The sequence below is a fragment of the Accipiter gentilis genome, chromosome 9, assembly GCF_929443795.1.
Source record: "Accipiter gentilis chromosome 9, bAccGen1.1, whole genome shotgun sequence".
Classification (NCBI taxonomy): Eukaryota; Metazoa; Chordata; class Aves; order Accipitriformes; family Accipitridae; genus Astur; species Astur gentilis.
In genome coordinates, this window is record NC_064888.1 from 40942146 (window position 1) to 40962280 (window position 20135).

The 20135-nt window shown below is 44.6% G+C and overlaps 1 protein-coding gene across 1 annotated transcript in view; it reads right to left on the bottom strand.

Annotated features, from left to right (window-relative positions):
* Positions 1–13056, bottom strand: part of ADAM12 (ADAM metallopeptidase domain 12) — a 185732-nt gene extending 172676 nt beyond the window's left edge. Inside the window, exon 1 of the mRNA XM_049810931.1 lies at positions 12916–13056. Within this exon, the coding sequence (XP_049666888.1) occupies positions 12916–13036 (121 nt within the window). The 5' untranslated portion in view covers positions 13037–13056. The remainder of the gene's footprint in view (positions 1–12915) is intronic.
* Between the last annotated feature and the right edge of the window lie 7079 nt (positions 13057–20135).

A 20135-nucleotide genomic window follows, 5' to 3' on the forward strand; every position in this document is an offset into this window, starting at 1 on the left:
ATAAATAGTGTAATAATTGAAATCAGAGAATTTAAATTTTGGTAACGTGTCATGAGAGGGGAAGAAAATCAGGCCATCTGTATTACCAGAAAGTTTTATTAGACCCAGGTTTCCTATCTTTTGTGTCACATGCACCTACTTACTCACCTACTTATTTTCCATTTCAGTGAAATTCTGTCCAGTTCTTCCTGACGCAAGCTCGCCTCCCACTTTTTCACATGAAAAACTTCACAGTTGTGTCTATCTGTTTTCTATTTTCAGCCTGCACTGAAGGTAACGCTTTTGATCCACAAGCAGCCCACAAGCTGATGTAGCGCCCTTTATTCTTTTTTTTTTTTCAGTAATATAAAAGATACTTTGTACAAATGGTGAGATGAGTAGATGTTATCTGTCAGTGACTTTTGTGCGGCTTAAATATTTTTCATCTGCCATGTACTTCTACAACTTTTCTTCTTTGCACAGTATCATACAAGGACTTGTTGGCAAGGAAGTTAAAAATAATTCTCATCTTTTTGCTTTGTATTTCGGTTCCTCCAAGCTTTGTGCAAAATAAACTCCAAGCATGCAACGTGACATCTTTGTTTAACGGCTGCTGCCTCCTGAGGAAGCCCAGACACACTTCAGATTTGCATTTACTTAAAATTAATAAGCTTTTAGCCAGGCAGTGCAATTTATTTGTCCTTATGATAAACAAAAAGGTGAATGCTCTCAATACTGAGTGGATCTGGATAAAATAGGCTGAAGTGGAAGTTAAAAAAAAAAAAAAAAAAAAAAAGAAAATGACCCCCCACTGCACACCCCTGCTGTCCTGTTAGTGCTGGTTTTGCTCCCCTGGCACGGCACAGCAGAGAGGAGTCAGACCTGGGGGAGTTTTATAAAAACCATCCATCTCTGAACGTACAGATTTACAACAAAGCCAACGCATGATGCTGTGCTTCCTTCCCATTGCGGACGTGCGCCTTCCGGAGTCCCATCCACACATCTTGTCCCACGCACGTTAACATGATTCTTTTAGGGTCCCGAGGCACCCAAGGGCTCTTACAGCCCCAGCACCCCACTAAAGCCCAGTCCAGGGCCGATGGCCCCAGCCCCAGCGATGCCGCGGGGTGCCCATCTCCAGCCCCGACCACAGCCCTCTCCCCGGCACATCGCGCCCAGACACCCTTCACGTCACCCGCTGCAGTTACTGCCGAGCTATGAAAATAACACTAGCGGCGGACTAAAAAAGGCTAAATTAAATTAAATTATATTATCATTATGTTACCTTTCATATTACAAATGGGCTCGAAATTGTAAGTCACAGCCTGTCTACTTCTTCCTCTGCAACAAAACACGAATGCACCGGAATAATCTTAGGATAGAAAAGAATAATAGAACGGAGTAATCTTCCCGCAAGCTGAACTAACGGCACTGCTCAGTATCGCAGGGCTTTGGCAATGCCGTGGAAGACAGAAAGGACGTACTTTATCCATTTCCCTCCTCGTTGCCTTCAGCTTCCTCAGCTTAGTTCACAGTCAGTGGGATCCACGATTCGGATGGGTCATTTGGATGGTTCCTTCCTACGGAGGAAGGGCAATATACGTGGCTGCATCCAGCACTCACTGGACCATCGGCAATTAGTTTTGCTGCCAGACAGCTTCCCCATAGCCCAGGATACCTTGGGTCTGCTCTGTGCCACCAGCCCCAGTTTGCTGGGCAGGAATCCCAATAGAACCGGCAGGGATGCCCATCAGATGGGAAAGAACTTTATCCCCCTCGTCAGTCGCTTTTCTCTCATGTCTCAGTCGGGACAATTCTTTTATCACCTCCAGACTCAAAGTAGAACGTTTTAATCCAAAATGATCGAGCTTACGCACTGAGAGAGGAGGACCAAGCATTTGCCCTTCAAGATGGGGGTGAACTTAGGAAATTTAAGAAGAGGGTGAAACTGGGTAAGGAGTAGAGACTACCCACCAAGCACATCGCTAACCAGCCAGGTAACGGAAGGTTTCCATCAAGGTTCAGTAAGAAAATGTATTAGGATCAGTCTTAGTATTTCTGTCAGCAACTTTTACTCGATGTGCCCGAGCGTCCTCCTGAAATCCAGTGCTCCAAGTTAGGAGACGATGTTTGCACAGAGAAGGACAGGAATATTACAAAAGAATCCAATAACTTGCAGGGTGGAGCAAAAGGCTGAAACCAAGTAGTACAGAATGGAGGGTCGTACCCTTAGGGACTAGTAAGTTTTCTGCTCTAAGCAGCAATCTTCAAAGGCAAACGACACCAGAAAGACCCATACATGCTATTCAGTATAACATTGATGTCACATGAAGCAAAGACAGTCCTGGAACAATGAATCAAAAGAGGTTTTTCCAGTGAATATCAGATATTGAAGTTACTCCTGAGAGTAAGGGCTGGAAGCACATCTGGAATACCGCGGGCATTTCTCCTCACCTACATTCATGAAAGATTAATTCAGCCTGGAGCTGGTGGATTGGAAAGGCTGCCAGGGTGAGCAGGGAAGTGGAAAGACTGAATTACAAGAAAGGAACTAAAAGAATTATTTTGCATAATCTAGAAAACCAAAGATGACAGGACCCATGGTTGTCCTTTAGCTTTATATACCTCTTGGTATTTATCTTGCCAGTGCTGATATATTTATAGATGGAAAGAATATAAAGTGGCTGTACATACAGTTAGATGGGATTGCAGTATAGAACTTCTGAGCAAAGAGGATCGCATCCAGCTCTTGTGCATCAAGGGAAAAAAAAATGAAACATCAACTTGCTTTAAATGGAAATTGTTAACATTAGGACTCAGACTATATCATGCCAAAAAAAAAAAAAAAAAAAAAAAAAAGTGTCAACTATCCAACTATCTGGCCAAGGAGTGGGGACGTGTGCTTCCAGTCCTCTATTTCACTCCATCTTCTAGCAAAAGCCAAAACATTACCCAAGCTAAACATTATCCAGGCAGAGATCTTGCTGAAACCACCTTCTAGAATGGTACCCATTCTACTTGACAGGAAAAATAATAAACTGCCACTTATTAATGCAACAAAAAAGCAAAATATAATAATATCTGATAAGAAATATGAAAATGCTGCAAAATAAAGCAGTACACGATTTCCAGTGCATAATGGTTAAAAAAAGAAAGCCCAGTAACTTGCATAGGGTCAAATAAGCAATAGCTTGCCTTAAAGTCAACCATCCATCCGTCTTAACTTTTACACTAACCACCAGCTGAAAACGCAGACACCCTCTCAAAAGAAGGGACAAAAATCAGAAACTCCACCACACTGATAAGGTACATCCCATTATCCCACTGACAGCATTTACACAGCTTTAAAAAAGACAGCACATAACGTGCCAGAATCTGCCCTCATCTGTGTGTAAGCACAAAAGTCTGGGCAAGATTTCACTGTGCATAAAATAAAAATCTTATCTCCTGCAGTAAAGTTTTTATTAGTTCAAAATCATAAATTATTTTTCCAACTAACCTTTGCACATCTAAGCAGTACATTGATTCTTTCTACAAAATCTAGTAAAGTTAGTCCTTTCATGGCCTGCCTGGAAAATAATTCTTTAAAAAAAAAAAAAAAAAAAAAAAGGCAAGCCACCTAACTAAACACAAAGTTTTACTTGTTTCTCACTCCTCCCCCATTCCCAAACCCAAGACCTCAGGCATTTAAGCACAAGTAACTTTTGGAAAGCAACTAATTCCATGGATCTTCTTGGGCTCAAATCTTGTCTTTTCCTTCACATTGCAAAATTACTACTCATGTACAAAATTTTTAAAACATCAAAAGTCAGCAAAGGTCTTTGATGAGCCTGAGGACAGGCAGCAGCAAGACCACTCCACTCATTTCTGAATTTAATTTTCTGTTCTTTCTGCTTCTAATGGAAAAAGATCCTTTCTCCAGCTTGACAGGTCTGTCAACTTTGAACTGATCTGTGTACGACTTTGCAGCGCGTCCACTTGATCTTTCACACTAAGCAGCTTCACGAGCCCTGACTGCTCGGATGAGAAATAGGAGTTTGAGACACACTGATCCCCTTTAACTAAACAGCATCAAAAACATGCTTTTTAATATTTCAGTTTTGTAATTCTAAGAACTATCTCCTGTCATCACTTGTTCTCGCATGAGTTATTCCCTTCCCAAATCTAACTCTGCTGATGAAATAATCTGCGACAGGAAACAGCCCTCCCACCCCTCCCCCACAAAATCCCATAAACTCTGTGGAAAAAGTCATGTGTTCAACATTTTAATACGGACACAGGAGTGAAAACTTAAATTTGAAGGTAACTTGCTGTTCTTCTCCACCAAAGGCTCTGCGGTCAGTGTCACTGCGCGACCAGCTGAACAAACTAATGACACATTTTAAGGCGAAAAAGAGAGAGAGAGGGGGGAAAAAAGAAAAATAAAATGTTCATTGTGGAACATACCCCCTAAGCAGTTGGATCATCTTAATCTTCAAGCTTCTGTAATACAACTGTTGGAAGGCTCTAAGTCTGCGCACAATAAAGTGCTTTATTCAGGGAACCATATGACTCCATCAGTCATTCAAGCACATGTTTGGCACAGATTGAAAGTGAAAAGCATAGCTAAGTCAAATATTTCAAAACTGAACTTGTCTTTCTAACACACATGGTTTATATATTGGTGTAATATCTATATAACTTTTCAGTTCTCATATACGGTAATGTCATGGCTAAAGTACAAAATGATGTCTGCTGCACTAGGCAGCATCGCGCTTCTTGGGAGTTAACACATGCCAAAAAGCCATTTACTAGAAAATTAAAAGGGAACTATCACACTTGACAGGTCCTCAAGAAAACTGTAAAAATAGCTTTTGTTCATTCTAATTCTTGAATATCTATTTCCCGAATCAGGATGCTACACCGTTCTTTGCTAGAGAGCTGCGCTGTAACAAATCCAGGACAGCCAGTTCCTTCCTCATCACGCGCCCGAGATCGGTCCCCTCTGTTTGCAGATGAAATATTGCTTATCGTACAGAGTAACTCCTGCTGATGCAAATGCGATTAAAGCAATCTTGGGAGAGCACAGTGTGATTAAAGCATAAGTAATGTGAGAAGGATTTGGGCTCTCATTATACAAAATACATATTGAAATGCACTCAAGGAAAGAAGCCAGTATATCTCAATATCCTCCCTGTTCTCGAGAACAAAATGTGACAAGTGGAGTTTTGAGAACAACATTTGCCATTGACTGCAGGAGGGGGCAGGGAAACTGCAGAACATTTCAAATAGTGAAAACCAAGCTTTATTACGTGTATAGAATATATACATATACTATAGTTGGGAAACAGCTGTCCGGCCTCATTTGTGATGTTGTTATGTTTGACTGAAGAATTACTATTCAGGGCCAGTCCAAAGACAACGTTGTCTTTTTTTCCTGGAAGAGAACATTTCGAAATATGAGAGAAATAAAGCTGCGAAGCATTGAACCGGAGGGCATTTCGGCACACCAGGTCACGGGTACGTATTGAGAGGTTCCCCCCATGGAAGAGCTGAGTGCTTGGAGTTCACAGAAGAGGGCGAGTTGTAAATGCAAGATTCAAACCCAAAGTAGCTTTGAAAAGTAAGCGACATAAGGGCTTTGGAGAACTTCTGTCCTCTTGCAGCAGAACCTGTTTGAAGCTTGCTTCTTTTCCAAGTCCTGATGCACACCACATAGAATGGCTTCCACCAGTGTGTCTCGTGAAAACTAGCAGGACAGGACTAATAACAGGTGAAAAATACTGAGGGTTGCACAATGCCTTTCCCACAGGTATTTCCAGGATGCCTTAGTGAAGGATGTCTCCTCCTAACCCAGCATCACCCCAGCATCGTCCTAGCGTAGGCACTACTGGGGCACATCTGGTTCTCTCTAAACAGCTGCTCCTTCCCCAAAGGATCCCAGTCCCAGAGATTCTCATGTGGATTATAAACTCAGCCTCACACCCGCCAGCATCAGCAAGGCAGCACCTAACAAAAACACTTACTCAGGAAGAGGAAAAGTAACCTGTGCTTTACAAGCACAGACACAACTAATCCACAGAGCTCCAATGTCAAAGAAAAAAGTACAGAATATATTCACTTTTCAGCAGTGAGTCCACATAAGTACATGGACATCCAGATCCAGAGTTCGTCTCCAGCTCTGCCCCTCAAACGCTCGAGAAAGGCCGCTTTCCACTGAACAAAATTCAAAATTACTCCCCAAAACACAATTTCCTCTTGGTCTTCTAAAAGGTACAGTACAATCCTTTTCTCCAATGATTGACTAGCCTCCCTCACTGAGTACAAGGAACCCTTAGCATAGCTGTATTGAGGGATGTTCCTTCCCGTATACAATCATCGGTGAAAAAAACTATTGAGTGGGAGCTTGAGTTGTGCTCGTCACATGCACACAAATCCTTCATTCAGACGTTCTCTGGGAAATCACACCGAAAACACAGCAAATCCAGCTGAAGCGAATTTCAGTATTAATTTAGGTAAATGTGCATGGGAAATGATTTGTAGTTCTTTCCCAAGCCTAGCAAATGAGCTACTGGGCTGGGGAGTTAATCATCCATCATGCGTTTTTGTTTGTATGGGGAATACCTGCTACTCGCATTACACAACAGCAGAAAAAGAAAAATTAACTGCACCTGTACTAACATAAGCTGTCACTGAAGTTTGCCTTCCTATTTTTTGAAACGTGAATGAACAGAAAACTTAGAGTTACTTAATGTTCTTGAAGCCACCTATCCTGCTCAGGTTTATGTGCGTGACCTTACAACAAATGTCACCATAAGCACTGGATCGGTCCATAACTCCTGACTTTCACAGGCTTCTTCAGGAGATAAGCTACAGGAGCAATGAACGTTTATTTTTATTGTTTCCTCAGGGCAAGATATCTCCCCGGGTCACTAACACAGCTTTGCTCATCTAGCCTCTGATCCCGTCAAGCAGATTTTAAATGAATAGCACAGAACATCAGCACCAGGTTGTACTGATCCCAGCTGAGGATCAGACCCACAGACCAGGAACGTACACGACACAAAATAAATAGACGAGCTCCTTCTTTCTAAAGTGTGAAGATTTCTTCTGCAATGACCCTGCTCTTTCCCCTCAACCACGAGTGTTTACCCAAAGTATCTTCAGTGGGGTGCATTTTCCTCACTTAAGAGGCAATAGATGAAGAAATAAATACTCTTTCACTTGGAATGTTTACCTCATGCTTTAAAAACCCCGTCAAAATGCAAGAGCGGTTTTTAACCTGGATACAGTTTTATGCCTTGCAATTCAAAAAGGAACGTGGATCAGAAGTGAGATGCTGTATCCTTCCCTAGAAGCTGCAGAGGCCACATTTTATTCTCAGCTGTGGCTCTGTCACTGCAGTGCTCCCAATGGCAGAAAAGGGATGCAATATAGACTTAAATAACCCGGACTGAAGAGTTCTCCTCCTCACGTCTTCTAATCCTTGAAGTAACAGAGGATCTTTAGCACACTACCATCGCTGCACACAGACAGTGCTGCCGAATAAAGATATTGGGGATGCTCAGCTCCACGCACGCTCAGGGCCATATGCTCACCTTATTAAATGTAGCATTATGACAAAGTCCAGGTTTTTTGTTTTTTAAATTTTTTTTTGTTTACACGCCTATATCAAAATGAAATCCTGTAAACGCTTGGATTTGGTGGTTTATATTCTAATATATTCCTTCAAAGGTAAGCAGTCACACATGAGGTTTATTTCTCTTGCTTGATCAGCTGTTTTCAGAATTAGAACACATTAAATAGAAGTAAGAAAACAGCGAAATTTCACCATTGCCAGAAGAAGGTTTTTCACTTAATGCATATGACATGTACTATTAGACTAAATTTACAGGGACTGACAAAATTCCTCTTAACAAACGTCTCAAAATAAACTAGTTAAAGATTCTTTTGTGCCAAATCCCGCATCCAGCTTTTTATGTCTTGCTGTTTATCATCCAGCATGGTTAACAGGTCATGAAACATTTCATTTCTTGCCTTATTAGATCATATATTTTGGACAAGAAAGAATGTGTTCATCTAATCAACGGTTTCATCATGTTGACCTTGTGAATGGACAATCCCCCACACCCAATCTAACCAAATATTTGTCATCCTAGCTCCAAGTCATGGAAAGCAGCAAACTAATTTATATGGGGTGTAAAAAATTAATGAAACAACACGAAGTGTTTTAGCAGAGGAGTCAGCGCTTCTGATTAGATGATGCAGTTCATCAAGTCACTTTCTTGTCACCGATGCCGACATCACACTCGATATCAACGTAGTCTCACACTCTTACGTGACACTAAAAAGAGAAGGGTCCACATCCTGGAGCAGGGCTCTCCTAAGAAACAACACCTTTTCTCAGTTAGTGTGACCCTTTTATCAAAAAGGTAAAACTTTAGTACAATTGAAGCACTTTGTGTTAGCCAGAAACAAAAGGGATTGTCCTTTTGGACTGCACCGTCCCATCAAGAATCAACTGCAACCCTCTAACAGACTTACTCAGGGCGTGGATTATTGATTTAGTTTGTCATAGATTTGCCCTGGAGACTCAGCAGGGCCTACGAGAAGCCTCTGCAGGTGTGACTTAGGCCTTTAGTGCTATAAAATGTTGGAGATGATGTGCTTTTGTCCTAGGAGTAATCGGAAAAGCTGCTTGAAATGCACGTACAATGTGCATACGACAGGAAGAACAAAATCTGAGATGATGGGGAGTAAACCACAAGAACTTGTAGAGGAAAAAAAGCCATCAGAAAAAAAGGTTTAAATAAAAAAATCCCCCCAATACGACTAGCATGAAGGGCCTGGCATCCCTAGCAGGACGGGATGCTGCGTGAGATGCGGAGCTGGGGAGAGCCTGCTGGTGTAGCAGAGCCTGGCCATACAAACGTAACAGGATTTCAGACCTATTTGCAAACACCCTAGAACTGTCGCGTCTTGGTTTACAACAATCCTCAGAGCGAAAGTCGACAGAAAACCCACCTCGTCAGCCCTCAAACACGCAGTCTCCAAAAGTCAGGTTCTCGGACAGGAGGTTCGGCAGCACCCTCCGCGGAAGCTGGGTTAAAACACCCTGGACACACGCGTGGGGGTTTCCTCCTCCATCCCACGCCGGCCGTATCCTGCTGCCTGCTTGGCAAACGGCAGCTTGCTGCTCGCCATTCCCATGCAACGCCGCAGCCCTGGAGTGCAAACGGTGCTGCCCAAAAGGACGCACGCGAATGCTAATTGCCCAGCTGGACTCCTCGGGTGATTTGCACTGGCAGCGTGAGATAGGTTAGAAAGGTAGGGACCGCTGGTGATAAATCTGTCAGGATTAGGATGTGCGAGGTCTGAACAAGGCCGGTGGAGGACCAAAAAAGCCTTTGCGTGAATTCAGCCTTTTAAAAAAACCCAGAATTTCGTGATCAATAGCAGCGGTAGCAGCTGACAGCCTCAGTGGAAGTAACAGATAAACACAGCCCTGAGCCGCCGCAGTCGCTCCCGTGTCACCAGAAAAGTGCCACCGGGGCAGGCTCAGCGCCGCCAGCAGGATGAAAAGCCGCCCAAAACGCAGCCTGTCAATCATTAGTTCAAGGATGCTCTTTGTGGCTGGCTGGCGACCTTTCCAAAAATCTCAAGGAAAGCAAGGCACGAGATGCCCGACAAAACACCAGCGAGCAACCCGGCAGCTCCGCAGCGAGTGGGAGAGTTAATGATGCGAACGTGATTTGAAGAGTGGGCAAAATATCCTCAGCTGGTGGATTTTGGCACGGATCTGTGGAGCCCCGTGGACAGTGACAGCTCATGCCAGGCTATCTGCAGGGGACCTGATAGGGATAATCGTCAGACAAGAAGGTGATTATGCACAGACCGTAAATATCTGCCACAAACGCTGGAACAGGTTGAAAGAAGACAATATTTGAAAGTGAGCTCTGAAACACGGAATGCGTTGGAGAGATCGGGTTTAAAGCGAGAGACGAGGAAGGATTTCTTCTTCTGTAATTTATCTCCATTACAGCCAATGCAGTTGCAATCAGTAACAAAACTAAGATCTGACACAAAAGTTATTTTAATAGAAGGTACAGCATTTTGTACAGCAATTTTAGGATTTTCTTTTTTTTTCCACTGTTCTTCCAGTTAACACCTACTATCCAAAAGAAATTGAGGAGCTTCTACACGCACACTCATTTGGAGTTTACCTTTATACACCATCACTTTCATTGTCCGCCCTGCAGATACAGGAAGGCCTTGACTCTGCAAAAAGCTTATACAGATATAGACTTTAAGGCATTTGACTAAATCTGTAAGATCAGAGCTTATCCTACTAGGTATTATCCTCCACCAACATAGGAAAGCTCCTTTTGCTCCGTTGAGGCTGCTACTTCAGCTAGTTTTCCTTTTTGTCCGTGAGGTCCTTAGCCAGCAACCAAGAGCTAGCAACGCTGGAAATGGGAAAAGGCAATTGTAAAACCGTAAAAATTGGAAAGGAAACTAAAAGTGAGCGGCAAGGCTGCTTTTAAGTTGTCTAGCTCATAACCTGATAATTTCTGTTTTACATCAGAGTTGTTACTAGGGCAGTCCCACATTACGCGTACCTCTTGCCACGTCTCAAAACCGGTTTTCGGGGCATATCATAACTTAAACTCCCGTCTTAATCACTAAGCATGTGTTTATGTAAAAATTAGGATGTCCTGGCAGCACCTCAAATCACTAACACCAGGCCCAGAGCAGTCGCAGCAGTAAAGCCAGCTGAGGTAGAAGTTGCAAAGCTTCAAAACGCCCGGTCGAGACGCGTGCCAGCGCAGCTAAGAGGACTTTTCGTCACCGGGCAGCTTTGCTGGGTCTAGAAACACGCGGCTGTAACTTTCAGCACCTCTGCGACCAAGAAAGCAGCACATGCTCTGGCAAAGCTAAAGCTGTTCTCTACTTCCACAGGAAAAAAAAAAAAAAAAAAAAAAATGGAATTAAAGGAGAGGATGCTCGCTGAGCACACTGGCTGCAGATGCAAAAGAGCAAGTCGTACGCACATTATGGAAAGGGGTAGGAAAGATGTAGCAAAGCGACCCCAAAATCCAGCTGAGCTGCGAGGGTCAGCTTAGACATCCGAAGATGGGCACCATAAAGACGAGCAGCTGGCGCAAACTTTACAAGAGCTTAATCCCTCAGTGCAAACGTAACCTTAGAGCTTCAGCTTGGCTCTCCGGGAATCCCCAAACACAGGTAATGGGATTTCCACCCCCACCTTAGAGCTTCAGCTTGGCTCTCCGGGAATCCCCAAACACAGGTAATGGGATTTCCACCCCCACGTACCATCCCGCTCTCTTATCTCTGTGCTAGGTCTAACCCACCTACAGTCTGCCCTCTTATTTTATCGCAGGGACAACTACTTGGAGGTATGTTCATTGCTTCATTTCTGTCGTACGTGAATGCCTGAGGCATCTTATCTCAAATTTTCCTGGATGGGGCCTCAAGTTTACCCTCTCCTAGCACACCGCCAAGATGTGGAGGGACCTGGCCAGCCCCGGTGGGCTCCCACCCTCAGAGGAGGGGGCTGTGCTGCCTCCACCCAAACCAGCCCACCCTCCACCCACGCCAGGGGACCAGCCACCAGGGAACTGGGGACCTAGTTCTCTTCACCTACCTAAGAATTTCTGCAGCTTTGATCCCCAGTATGCCGATTTGGTGTAAATACAAACATTGACAAAGAGAAATTAAGACCCCCCCCTCGCAAAGGCAAAGCAAAGCTTCGACTCCTGTTAGTTCATTAGCATAAATCCTAGGTGCTCAATTAAATGCAACAACTTGCTCTGTCTACCCTAGGATTTCAACGTGCTGGCTAACATGATAAAGTATATCTCTATCTTTCTCTTAGCAAGTCCAGAGCCAAAGTCCCAGTGAAAGTTGCTGTGCATAAATTTGGAGCCAAGCAAACATTTACAAAGTTTAAAGTTACAATGAGGAAAAAAAAAAAAAAAAAAAAAAAAAAAAAAGACTGGAGACAAGAGTTTGTAGTAACACATAGGGACACGAGTACTCTTCAGTGCCGTTACATAGATTTACACAGGAGAATCTCCCTCCCTCTCTCCCATAAAATATGCACTGTCAGCTGCCGCTTAATGAAGAGGACAGGGCCTGGGCCCTCCAGGGATTCCTGAATAAGCCCCAGCCTTGCTGTACAAAGAGAAAAGTCACTTTTTCTAGGCTGTTCCCCCATCTGTAACACGGCGAGCGCAGAGCCAGTACCGCAAAACATCTCGAAAACTGAAGCCACCGATCCCGTTCCCTTTGAATGAACGGAGCGGCGACTAAACTTTGACCCAGCAGGAACGCTTTTCCCATCAGTATTTGGCTTTTTTTCGGGCAATTTTTCCCAGCTGAAAACATGAGTCCAAACTCTGAGAATCGTCTCAAACCCTAAATTCAGCCTCAGCCCGCGGAGGGGGGGGGGGGGTGGTGGTTTTTAGGGGATATCTGCTCCCCCCCCCCCCCCCCCCAGGGCACCCCCCGGGGCACGGACACGAGTGGTGGTGGTGGTGGGGGGGGGTTTGCCGGGGGCTGCAATCCTGAGGTTTTTCCGGGAAAGGCTCGGAAATCCTCACTCCGCGCAGAGGAGCGGGAGTTACGCGGTCCCAGCGCGGTGCCGGGACGCCCAGCTGCTCCCCCCCCCCCCCCCCCCCCCCCCGCGACCGCGGAGCGAAGCGGGGACGGGGGGTGCGGAAGAACCGCGGCGGGGGGCGCAAAGTCAGCGGCGGGGGAGAAGCGGGGTGCGCTGACTTGGTTGAAAAAAGCGTTTCTCTGCTGCTGGTGCCCTTAAAATGGAGCGTGGGGTGAGGAAGTATTGCAGGAAAAAAAAAAAAAAAATTGAAATTAAATTTAAAAAAGGAAAAAAAAAAAAAAAAAAAGAAAAGCTCTTTTTAGATCTCGCTAACTTACCTTGAGCTCTGGTGGATGCTAAAAAGAGCCAGCTGAGGCTCAGCAGCAGCAGCATGGAAATCTGGGCTGGGGGGTGCGGAGGAGGGAAGCGCTGCTGCTCTGCATGGAGACGCTTTGACATCTTAGCCCAGACTGAGGGAGACAAACTTTCATCAGCTGGGGCTGGAGAGCAGCTCCATAATATACAGTTACAGAGAGGAGCGAGCTGGGACTCAGGATGTGAGAGATTTCCTGCATGCAGTTAACTCCAAAACCCCTCCTGCTCCTCCTGCATGAGCTGCTGATGAGTTGGGCTTTGCTTTCTTAGGGGAAGGGAAAAAAAAAAAAAAAAAAAAAAGTTTGTTTGTTTTTTTGGTTTTTTTTTTTTTTTTTTTTTTTTTAAAGAGGTTTGGGTTGTTGGTGGGGGTTGTTTCGGGTTGGGTGTTGTTTTTTTTTTTTTTTTTTCCTTTTTTTTTGGCAAGGAAAATTCCGTTGACCGTTGCAATAAAGCAGCAGCCCGTCCGTGCTGGCTTTGCGCTCACCGCGCTCCTTTACCGTGGAACTAATCAGCTCCGCGGGGTCCTACCGCCCGCCGCCGCGCAGGCAGCGCCGAGCACCGCGCAGGGCCGGAGGGGGGCGGGGGGGGGGGGGGTGGGAATCTCTCCCCCCCCCCCCTCCCCTCCTCTGTCAAGGTTTCCCCCATTTTTTGCTGCACACGCAGCCCTGGCTGCTGCCTCTGGAAAGTCATCTGCGTACGTTAGAGCTCGGGGAGTATTTATTGGTTTCATAATTATTTCGGAGTTGTTTCTGGTGCCTCTGACTTATTTTATATTGTTGGGGTTGGTTTTTTTTTTTTTTAAGGAAAAAAAAAAAAAACAACACACAACACACCCACAGAGTTGCCAGATGCATTTTTTAAAATCTTCCTCATTCAAATTATTATTACTGACTGTCTGGGAGAATAACCAAATACAGATCATCTATTCCTTAACCTACCACTGAAATACATACAATGTTGCACAGAATGCTGCAGAGCAGTAGAAAGAAAGACCCTGATCCTGTAAACCCTCACGGACTTATATTGTGCAGTTTTATTTTTAATTTATTAAGATTCTTCCCAAATCTCACCATTTGGATAGCGACACTTAATTCTGCAAACCGGCCCCATGTTCTTTGTGCGTGAAACAGTTGGCAAAACTGGCCTAATATGCGTCCGCACGCCAGCACGCACAACAGCCATGCAATCCCACTTAAAAAATTGATTTTGGAACTATGGATTTGGGTCTGTTCTGGAGCAGAGGCTGGTAGCCGGTCACGGTGATCCCGACTACGCCTTTCCCCGGCTCGGAGGATAAATGGGCCAGCAGAAACTCAAGGGGTGCAAAATGCTGCGGTTCCCAAGCGGGAGCCCCGCACCGTGCCCGCTCCGTGCCGTTGACAGCATCTCTGAACAGCCCGGCGGGACGCTGGCGTCCCCAGGGTCGCTGTGGTGATGTCAGGTCGTCTCAGCACAAATAAACCTGGAAAAGAGCTGGGATCGGGAAGCATCTGCAGAAAGGCCTCTTATCGGCTGCTTCACAGCTAAAAAGTACATTTTCTCCCTTTACCCCTCCACCCAAAACTAGACCCGTGGACTCAGCGCTGGTTGCTCTGAATTTCGAACTCTCTCTACGTTTTACCCCTCAAGTCTCACCTTGCAGCATGCGTTTTCTTCGTCATGCCCCTTCCCAGGAAATCTCATATCCTTGCGAGCAGTTGGGCATTATCCTATGTACAGCTTTAAATACCCAAATGCTAATTTCTCCCTGCTCAACCGTTATCAAGTACATTTTAACAGCTATAGTCAGCAACATTTCATCCCTTAAAATGTAAACTAATGAACTCTATCGACTATCTCATTAAGGAGAGACGTGCTCCGCACAGCACATTGGTTAAAAACCTTAAAATTAAAACAGAAGACTCGTTTGTGGAAGGCCACCGTAAAAGCTATGTAGACATCTTTGTTCTTTGAAAGTATTTTCCCCATTAAAAAATTCAGTCAAAGGGAACTAAAGACTTCTAAATAGAGTTTTGGTAATCCTATATGGCTTTTCACATAAATGGTAGTATTTTTATTTTGAGTAACAATATTTGCTAACAGAGAATGTGGAGCCAATTATATCTTGGTCATTCACTAGCATGAATGAACTAGATATTATCAGAGTTCCTCCTCCTCCCCCCAACTTAACCAGAAAAGAACACTTGCATTTAACCACACTAATTTTATGGGCTTGAAGTTGATAAATTGATAGTTTATCACAAAAGAGCCCCAAATATTTTATTAACAATATCCACGTAGGAATTATTACTGAATTAGTTACCTTTGGCTACAACAACAGTGCAATTTCACAGCAGCGTCAAAAATTTTGGGGGAAAAAAGACCTCAAGGAAAAGGGAAAATAATCTGAAGTGCCCCTGCTTCACTACTATATGCATAAGAGAGGCCAAACCTTGACTTTTAATTTCTCATGTCAAACCACCTCCCACAATTAGTTTTACGAGGCTTGCTTTATCCACTTCAGAAGAACACGGCTGAGTTTCCCTGCAGGAAATGAAAATTGCATCCAGGTTGTGTGGCTGCTTCAAAGGGGGCCACAATCCCGATTCTCCAGGTTATTCCCGCGTTCCCGCGGGCGATGGCTCTCCATCCACCCTTCCCAGCTTTGTTCTTTAGCTCTGCCAGGGGGGAGAGGAATGGGGGGGGGGGGGGGGTAGGGGGTGTTGTGTGGAGGTGTCTCACTGCTTCTGGGGTTTTCTTCACCTTTGTATCTGTTGTTACTGCTTCTTTATGCTTCCCTCCCCCCAATTTTCATCCTCCTTACTCTATGTATTTAGTTTTTCTTTACTTCAACTACGAGTAGCTTTTCTTTCCAAAGCACGCACTCCACTCTACACTCGTCTAGGGCTATCCCGCAATAGAAACGGCACATGAAGAGCTAAATGGTCTTTTTGCTCTTAATTTTTATCTCCTCGGGAAAGGGAAAGCTAACACTTTGTTGTTTCTTCTCCATTACTATAGAGAGAGGGTGGCACACGCTGGTAGCTTGGTTTGCACTTGGCTTTAAGCCTCTCCAGGGAAAGCGAGCCAACCGCTAGCTACAAACTGAAGAGCACAGATCCCGCTGCTGTAGCATCTCTGTACTTCGAAATGCGCCGATGAAATATCTCACCCCGCGGCTCTGGGTCACCTGTGGCTGGAGGAAAGCCGAAGGAATGAAGTGACAAGGATCTCCGAGATCCCATCAGGACCCCTCTTCGGGCACGTCTTTCAGCTGCATCGCCCCCACTTCCCCGCGAAGTGGTTTGGAAACATTGAACGTGCCTCTTTCAGCAGGACACTGAGAATTGATAATGCTTACGGGGTGCTCAGGAATGTGTCCTGCATTAATCCTTACCTCTTGTCATTCACAAAGCGGGGCTACAGCTACGCATCCTTTTGTCTCCAACTCTTACACCTGCCTCTGACTTGTGTCACTGTGTCACTTTAATAGGTCAAGTTGAAGTAGCTTAACATTCAGTTTGCATTTACATATGAAAATAATTTGACGGAAAGAGCACTCGTGATTTTTAACAGTTAATATTTGACTGTATGACAATACAGGCAGTTGGCTCGGACTCTAGTTAATCAAATTACTAATTCATGCAGGAGCTTTAGTTCACATGGCACCGAAAAGGTCAATTCAGAAGAGAATGATACGGAAGAGAGCAGCGTGGAATAACTTACCCTGAAACAAGCTTGACATATGGGTTAGTACAGACACCAGAAAGGAGGAGGATGCGCTGAGGGAAACATCAACTTCCATTAGTTTCTCCTTGGTTAAAGAAGGAGTTTTGAGAAGGAATTAGAGACTGATGGAGACAATGTGGGGAAAAGAAAAAAAAAAAAAAAAAAAAAAAAAAGGAGAGTAGAGAGAACATATATTAAGATTAAAACCTCCAGACTATAACACTGCATGCTTTTGTGACATTAGATGGAAGGCACTGTAACAAACTATATGGCACTTGTGAGGTGAATCATGGTATGCTATAGGGTATGGAATATAAGAAAAAGAAAAGAGGAAAGGCTATGTCTGCTACCCTTCTTTGCTAGGGCAGGAATTGCATCCCTGTGTTACAGCCTGAGTTAAATGAAGAGAGGATAAACCGCCTCAGGTAGCTGAACGATTTCAAGATAAGAGGTTCTGGTGGGGAGAAAGCACCTCTGTAACACTGCTCTCACATCTTCCCAGATCAGCCGTGATCTCCTTTTGCATATCCAGGGAACCTCACTGTAATCACAGCATCGAGTATTATCCAGAAATCCAAGTCCTTTTATTCCCATATGTGCCAAAATGCATGAAGACTTGTCTGGGCTTAGCTACAGGGATCTACAGTTTTGGGGCCTCCAGGCTGAAGTTTTTGCTTCTTAGAGTAAACAAAACAAAACAAAAAAGCTTTTCCCTTTGAAATCTGCGTGTCCCCTAGTCAGCTGCTGAGACTTTGTGTCTCCAGTCCTCCCTCACTTCATTAACTCTCTGCAAAATCAAGATCCTGCTGAACTGTGACTGCAGTGGCAGATTACAGTCCTCTATAATTAACAGGCATAGATATAGCATAATACAGCGTGACCTTTAGCCACAGAACTTTGCTATAGACCTCTGTCACAACACTCAGACATAAAATAGCATGCTCCCGAGAATAGCATCCATCAGCTCTGCACACTGAAATAAAACACTGGCTGTAAATATTGTTTACTGCACGTACTTGAGGGAAGCTGCATTCTATAGATTTCCTAGTCTACGAGGGCAAGTTCCCATCCTCCATATCTTTAGCGAGCGTACGCTCCAGCACGCCGTGCCGAGCCGGCCGGCACGCTGTCCTGAGCGGCACAGCGAGTGCGAACCAAGTCGTTAAGCCCATAAAACGCAATGCAAGGTCAGCAATCTTACCTTTCTGCTGCCAGTAAATATAGTCCCACCTTCCCCTCCACTCCCCTTGCAGCTCCCTCCTTTGGTTATGACCTTTTTCTCTTCCTGTCCTAAAGGTACCATAATATCAAATTCATCCGACGTTTCTGTCCCAAAGTTTGAATTAGGCAGTGCAGCTGGAGCTGAGCTCGGTTTAAGTAGGGCGATAGACTTCTCCTGACTTTGGGCACCAAGGATTTACATAGTTTCTCTCCCTTGTTGCACACATGCAAGGGACACGCTTATAAAGTTGGGGTTTTGTTGAGTGGAGACTGTTTCTTTCCGAAACCTATCTGTGAGCTATTTGAAGTAACATGGTCCTTTGTACTGGTAGAGAACCTTGAACTGCTACAGCTGATTGACAGGATATAATACCGAATTAATTTTATCATGGAACGCAGAACTCCCAAATTGAAATGTTTCTGGATACCTTTTTTTTGATAGAGAAGAAACTAAACCAACCCCTACCTTGTCTGAACGATAAAGCGCTATTATATTCAAAGAGACGTAAAATTGACCCAGTCATCCTGAAGTTATTTATACATTTAATAAACGAGATGCAGTATTTTCGCTCTGTCTCAGGGCTGAACCGCAATCTGAGGGAACAAGCCCCTTCCATGAAGCCGTGTTCGGAGATGACGGCTTGCTAGCGTCTTTTCCACCCGGAGGAAGGATAGCAGGGCTGATGGCGAGTGGTACGTGCTCATCGCATTCCTCTCCCCCTGCCTGCTCTGCCCGGTTCGTCCTACCCCTCCGCTGCAACATCATTTTGGAAAACAGCTCCTTTCCTCTAACAAAGCAGGGGAGTAAGCTCTGCTTTAATGCTGATTAAGCTCTATATACTACTTTATAGGGAAACGACACAGAGACTGTTGCAGGCTGCTGTAACAGGGCCAAGGGTGAAAAAGCCAGGAGGAGCTCAAGCAAGAGCAAACAAAGAAACCCACCGCTCCAAGGATACAGGACCTTAACAACAACAACAGCAACCCCCTAAATTCTTCAGCAGTTAAAACACAAAAACCCAAACCTCACACGGTCCCTGGTTACATTCTTTTCCTGTAGCATAAACCCTCGGTCGTGCAAAACACAGAGCTCTCCATGAGCACAGCCACCACCAGCAGCCAAACCTCCTTTGGGGCACCCTCCCCACCTTGGGGCACCCTCCCTGCCGGTGGGAACCCCCCCCTGGCCCCCAGCACCCTGACCCAACAGCCTAAGACCCCAGGGGGGATGTAGGGCTCAGCTCCTGGCTTCACCCCACACCGAAGCAGCCATTGACATCTTCTTCTTCCAGCCTTGCTCCAGGAAGAGATAAAAAAAAAACAAAACACGGTAGCTAAACTTTCTTCTGGTTTAGTAACACATGGGCAAATACTTATCTTTGTAAATAATAAAAAAAATAAACTATCTTCTTCAGCACGTCTATGCAGCCCTAAAACTCCACTTTTCATCTTGGTGTTGCCATTTTCTTACTCAAACCTATTGCGGTAACCGATGAGCCCCGCTCTCCCTTGCTGTGCCCAGCGAGCACCCGTGGTAAACCAGCTTGGGTAATGCTACCAGACAGGGATTAATATTCTGCAAAATAAAATTAAAAAAAAGGTTGCACTCTCTTCCCATCTGGTGCTCTGTTGTTGATCAACCCTTATTTACTGCAGTGAGAAGGAAAATTCTGCCACGTAGGAAGAAGCACCAAGGTTTTCCTGCCCAACAGCCTGCTACAGAAAAATCCTGAAAATGTCCAAAGCAGAGTAATTTGGGCTGATGGTCTGGACATCCTGTATCCTCTCCCTGAGGACCTGGATAGCTCCTTATTTTTCAGACCACCTGAATAGATCCTTATTTTTCCATGGCAGAAGAAACGTCATTTTAAGCTTTGCTACTGATTTCAATACTCATTCTGAGAAGTGATGATTCTCCAGCAGGATCCTTATATTGGACAAGACATTTCTGAGAGCATGGCAGGAAGGTGTCCTGTGCTAAAATCCCTTTAAATATGACAAATAACCCATTAAATATGGGGTTTTTAATTTCAGACCAGACATTGAGAATAAGCACTTTGATCTGTTGCTACGAATTTCACTGTCTCCCTGAAAACAAAAGAAACAAAAAAACCCACAAGCTTTTACATGTCTCACAAGAGGACAGTATTCAACTCAGACTAAAAATTATGAAGTCATATATTTTTAACATTCCTGTCTAGCCCTCTGCAAACCACAAAACAATGCAACATCCATCATCATAAATGCTGGGACA